Below are 5973 nucleotides of genomic sequence, written 5' to 3'. Positions count from 1 at the left end.
ATTTTACCCCTGGACCTCAAAATTTAGACCCGAAGTCAATCAAAATTATTAAACTCCTCAAAACATATATATAACCATTTCATAGACGTAAACTCGAGCCCATTCAGTATCTTTTACGATTTTTTTTTAAAACTTAGATTAGAGTCTCGGTTTTAACCCGAATCAACCCGAAACTCAACCAAACTTTCCCAAATTTTAACCATGACTTATTCACACCCTACCAGCCCCTAAACCACAAAATCACAGCCATTTAGAACCCCCTAAATTTGGATTCACCTTTCTGGAATTTTCTGCAAGTCTCAAGATTCAAACCCTAGTGCACCTAGCCTCTCAAAACTCGATCCTACGCCCGAACCAACATGACCAGCCCTTGACCAACTATCCTATGACCAAGATCAAGCCGTGGAATCCCTCCTGGACCAACCCTACTCACGCCCACAGCCCCATGCATGCGGATTGCTCGGCTCGTCTGTGAATCAACCCTACATGCCATATACCCTTCGCATCGGCCCCAACCTTGCGTCCATCAGCCCATGTACCCTTCCCAGCATTGATATGAATACACTAGGGTCTGGACCACGGCCTAGACCGAGCCCATGCACGCTGCTCACATCCCTTTCACCTGATCTAGCCATATCAAGCCTTAACCCTAGACCAAACCCATCAGCCCTTGCATGTTTCGATCCTCCAAGCTGATCTTCACCCCTAGACACCATCAAACATGATGTAACACAGCCCCTACACTGAGATCTAGCAGCCCCTTACACAAAAGCAAGAAATCGTGAGACTTATGTCAAGAATATGCATGTTTTTGTTTCAAAATCATGTAAAACACACACAATATGATAAATATGATATTTCTTATTCATAAACATACAATTAAACATATAATGATGTCAATCATGAGAAAACTAGGTAAATCACGTGTCTTTGCGTATTTTCGCTCGAAAACCTCGATATAATTGCGTAGAACGGGCACGGGATGGACGGGGAGGAGTTCCTTTGAAAAAACCTTGAGAAAAACCAAGTGGAATAGCTGCTGAAATTCGAAAGCTGCTGCTGGAGGTGGGGAGAGGGGCGCTGAAAATGAGGTAGTGTGTTTAGGGTTTTGGGAGGTAGATTAGATACAATATAATTAGTATAATGACCCTTAAAAAAATAATGAGATTAAGTATGATTTTAGGCACATTATGTATTAAAATAGTCTCATCAAGCCAAAAACACTCTCGTAAAATATTTCGTTTGGGTACGTTTTTTAAAATATTACCTGAACCCTCAAAAAGTCCTCCGACTTGCTAAATATTGCATGCCGATTTAAAATACGACTCGATGATTAAAAAAAACCCTACAAAGGCCTATATTCGAAAATCACCCTTATTTCCACCATATATTAAATAATTTAAAATAATTATTTTATAAAAATATTTTTCCTTAACTGTCTCCGGTCTCCATTTCTCGTTCGAGCTTGAAATACTGTTAAAAGGCCTATAATATAAAATCTAACGAACCATGAAATAAAATACCTATTCATGTCATGATCATGCATTTAATTCATTAAAAATAATTAAACACGTATTTTAGAAAAACCCTAGATTGTATGCAGTCAGGTTACATAGTTCGAATTTTTTTATACCTTACAATTAATGTGTTTATGTATTAAATGTACACGTGTAGACATATTAATGTTTATATATATACACTTTATATGAAGATATAAAATATGTCTATATATAATATTAATATATCATTCATTATCAAACGTTTATAAATACACGATATTTACAATAATATGAGAATTTTATTTAATGAAACTTAAAGAGTTCTGGTGAGACGAGGGTTAAGAATCCTGATAGAAGAGGGATTCCTCATGGAATCATGAATTCACTCTATAAATATACCAGAAGGGGACATAAAACATAACCTAAGTTTTGCACCTAAAATTCACCAAAATTTCCTGCTCTTATCCATTCAAAGTCTCGGCCATCTCATCAACTTTGGTGAAAAATTTCGGTCAAGCCTTGTCTTCCAAGGCCGCGTCCCGCTCTGCTACACTGACTCCGGATTGTGGAAATTCAGACGATCTATGCTCAACGAAGAAATTGTTTGTGATTTCTATTGCAACCCAAACAAGACACACCGTCTCTGATCACAAACTAGATTTGACGATCATTAGGAGAAAGATCTGTTCGTAAGGGTATACAAGAAGAGTCATCTTCTCTAACCACAGATTGATTTGGTGTCCAGTTTTATATACGCGCAGGTATAATAACTAAACACCCGATGTATAACTTTATTCATACGATGCCCAAGGACAATTTCGAATGTCAAAACAAAATATTAAAACTTTCGCTGTATTTTCGGTACGAGAAACCGGTACATCAACATAAAATTTATTGATAAATGAGAGTGTGCTTGACAAAAATTAAAGTGTAAATAATATGGCTCTCAAACTAAAACTCAGATTTTTTAGAGTGTACACAAATTTAGTAATAATCTTCAACAAGCAACAATGTCATCTTGATTTATTTTCCGGTGCCGACATAAATCTTAGATTTCACCTCCATCAAAATCTAGTAATGCACAGTTACACACTTTGTAAATAAAATGATTAAATATATTTTTTTTTTGCTGACAAGTCAATGAAAAGTAAAAAAGAAAAGGGAATGTAGTTAACATGGTGGACTGTGAGTGGCTAAAGAATTTGAACCAGTGCGCTCCAACGTTCAATTTGGCATTCATATTACTCGTGTATGGATAATAACAATGCATCAAACAAACGGTCAGAAAATTGACATGTGATCCAATTCAATTTCAGTACAAACGATTTTTTATTGAACAAACTGTATGTATATATATAAGGGGGAGTACATTATTCATTTCGTCACAGAGCTTTTGCACTTTGTTTTGAATCCCGGTTCAATACTACTTTTTTCTTTAAATTTTAGCACCATACTTGAAAATTCAAAACATTCTCTCCTGCTTCCTAACTTTTTTTTCTTTTGAAAAATAGCTGACAAGTTTGCGAGTATATTTCCATTCTGGTAGAAACCAACTTCTCTAAAATGCGTTCTCTGATGTGGGTTATCCAGCTTTTGGTGATCGTAGCATTCTTTGATACAACCTGCTCCCAATCAGAAATCCCCCCTGTTTGTTCACCTGCTGACAGAGCTGCTCTTCTTGGTTTCAAAGCTGGGATTTTGAAGGACACCACGGGCATTATGTCGACGTGGGCGGGTGAAGATTGCTGTGGTGGTGGCTGGGAAGGTGTCGAATGTGATCCGATAACCGGTCGAGTCATCAGGTTGATGCTGCAAAGGCCATCGTCTGATGAAATTTTCATGAAGGGGATTCTGTCTCCTTCTCTAAGCAATTTGCGTTTCTTGGAAATGATGGTGATAAGTGGGATGAGGCGGATCACAGGGATGATTCCCGAGGGGTTTTCGAACCTCACTCAACTCACTCACCTTATTCTCGATGATAATTCATTGAAAGGGAACATCCCTGCCACAGTAGGACGCTTGCCTCTACTCCAGGCACTTTCGTTGAGTGGGAACCTTTTGACAGGCCAAATTCCTGCTACATTTGGAAAATTGAAGCGCCTTCTACAGTTGAATTTAGCCAAGAATTTATTGACAGGCTCAATCCCATTATCTCTCAGTTTGCTTCAAAGCCTGGAATCTCTTGATTTCAGCTTCAACTCGTTGTCTGGTTCCATTCCCTATTTTCTTGGGAAGCTTCAAAATTTGACATATCTTGTGCTTACCGGTAACCAGTTCTCGGGGCAGATACCCATTACTTTCTGCAACCTAAACAAACTCTCGGAGCTTTCAATTGATCAGAATCTGCTGAGTGGAAGAATTCCGGCGCAAATTGGGAAGTTGAAGTCTGTTTCTGTATTGAGGTTGAGCTCTAACAAACTCACAGGTCAAATCCCAGAATCTATATCACTTTTAGGAAACTTGTGGAATCTTAATCTGTCAAGGAATTTGTTCACCGATCCTTTGCCGAATGCTGCACTTTCAGAAGGTCTACCTTCTCTATTGTCAATCGACCTTTCTTACAGTGGTCTCGATTTCGGAACAATTCCTGATTGGATCAGAAGTAGAGAACTTTCTGAAATCCATTTAGCAGGCTGTAAGCTTCAAGGGGCATTACCAAACTTCACAAAGACCGAGTCTTTGACCACCTTAGACTTATCTGACAACTATTTTACTAGCGGGATTACAAATTTCTTGACGAAGATGACTAGTTTGCAGGCACTAAAGATTTCAAACAACTTACTTAAAGCTGATCTTTCTTCAATCACATTGCCACGCCAGATTTCTGTTCTTGATCTCCATTCGAATCAGCTATTTGGTTCTCTGTCAGGGATTCTGAACAACAAAACGGGTGAATTCATGGAATATGTAGATGTATCAGGCAACCAAATTTCCGGAAGCATTCCTGAAATCAGTGGGGGGTTGAACATAAAAGTGCTGAATGTAGCAAATAACAAGATTGCAGGTCATATTCCTAGTGCAATTTCAAACCTCGATAAGATCATAAGGTTTGACATCTCAAGAAATCAAATAACAGGTACAATTCCAACAAGCCTAGGCCTATTGCTGAAATTGCAATGGCTAGACTTGTCCATCAACAAGCTCACTGGAAAAATACCAAATAGCTTGTTGGGAATTGAAGCATTGAGACATGCGAATTTTCGATCTAATGGATTGTGCGGAGTAATTCCTCAAGGAAAACCATTTAATATCTTTCCAGCAGTTGCATATGCTCATAACTTGTGTTTGTGTGGGAAGCCTTTGCTATCTTGTAAGGGGGTGAAATCGAGAAAATGAGCCAGTAACATGCTGACCCAGTATTCTTGTAACAAAACAGGCTCATTGCCATGATGGAATTGTTAGAGTAGGTGTTCGGCTAGCCAACTTGTGGCTTGAGCTTTATTGACTCTGATGTAAAAACGATATTTATTTTAATAATATTTTACGATTTTATCTAATTATGACATTTACTTTATCTACATACACATGCAAGCAGGATAAACAACGTATACAAAATAAACTTATCCAAAAGCATATAACAGTTATCAATCACATGTATCAAATCTGAAAACATGAAATGATATAAAACTGTAAATCACAGTCATATCTCCGATTCGACTCTGATCTAGTCTAGTCTAGGGATCCCGGTTCCCGGACGTTGGTATATTATATCGAATCTCAGCAATAGAAGTCGATATACTCCTAAGCAACATCGATATAACCAAACATCCAATGCATAGCCACATCTGCCCAAGACTTGGCACATTTGCCAATAACTCATTCTCGACATCTATCTTCTATTATCTGCTTTTCTATAAATCAATAGAATAAGCATATTCATTCAATTAATACAAAGGTATTAAAACAATAGCAAACAAGTATGTGGTTTTGGGAAACTCAAATCAAATCTAACTCGAGTCGTATCTCCCGGTTAACATTGATTTATACCTTTCTTTTGTCGAGGTTTTGGCTCTGTTCTATCGGTGAATCTTCAATATCAATCTGGAATGACATATTCAAGGAATACAATATCAAGATATACTCCAAGCAATACCAGATATAATAAGATCTCAATCTAACTCTGTTTCGACGGCAAAACATCACAATCTTGAAATACCAATAATACAAAATCAGTATATACAAATCCCAATAACTCATAATCAATCAACAAACACAAGACCTTCTTCCCTCGCACATACGATATCACATGCTATCTCATATCTTGCCTCGGAACGATCCTTCTATAATCACATTAATTCATAATCAATAATCTCGGATTAACAGGATAAAAATCTCGGATATTACATATCATGAGGTCTGCCTATTAACATAAGAACATGAAACTCATTAGGAAGTATACCATATATTATAAACAGGTTCCTAGTCGAGTCAGCAGCCTAAAATAAAGATAATGGTTGTTTGAGCTCGAGACTAG

General features: G+C 37.5%; 1 protein-coding gene across 1 annotated transcript; it reads left to right on the top strand.

The window, feature by feature from the left end:
• The first annotated feature begins 2907 nt into the window (after positions 1 to 2907).
• On the top strand, positions 2908 to 4953 carry LOC140840470 (uncharacterized). The gene has a single exon (XM_073207654.1). It carries the CDS (start codon positions 3063 to 3065, stop codon positions 4833 to 4835), a length of 1773 nt encoding a protein of 590 aa, XP_073063755.1. The 5' UTR covers positions 2908 to 3062; the 3' UTR covers positions 4836 to 4953.
• The last annotated feature ends 1020 nt before the right edge of the window (positions 4954 to 5973 follow it).

This window comes from Primulina eburnea, chromosome 9 (assembly GCF_022965805.1).
Source record: "Primulina eburnea isolate SZY01 chromosome 9, ASM2296580v1, whole genome shotgun sequence".
In the NCBI taxonomy this organism is placed as follows: domain Eukaryota; kingdom Viridiplantae; phylum Streptophyta; class Magnoliopsida; order Lamiales; family Gesneriaceae; genus Primulina; species Primulina eburnea.
Note: the sequence above shows the minus strand (reverse complement) of the source record. Positions and strands in the feature narration are given on the sequence as shown.

Excerpts from the sequence above, each read along its gene's own strand:
- LOC140840470 (XM_073207654.1), top strand. The coding sequence starts at position 3,063 with ATGCGTTCTCTGATGTGGGTTATCCAGCTTTTGGTGATCGTAGCATTC.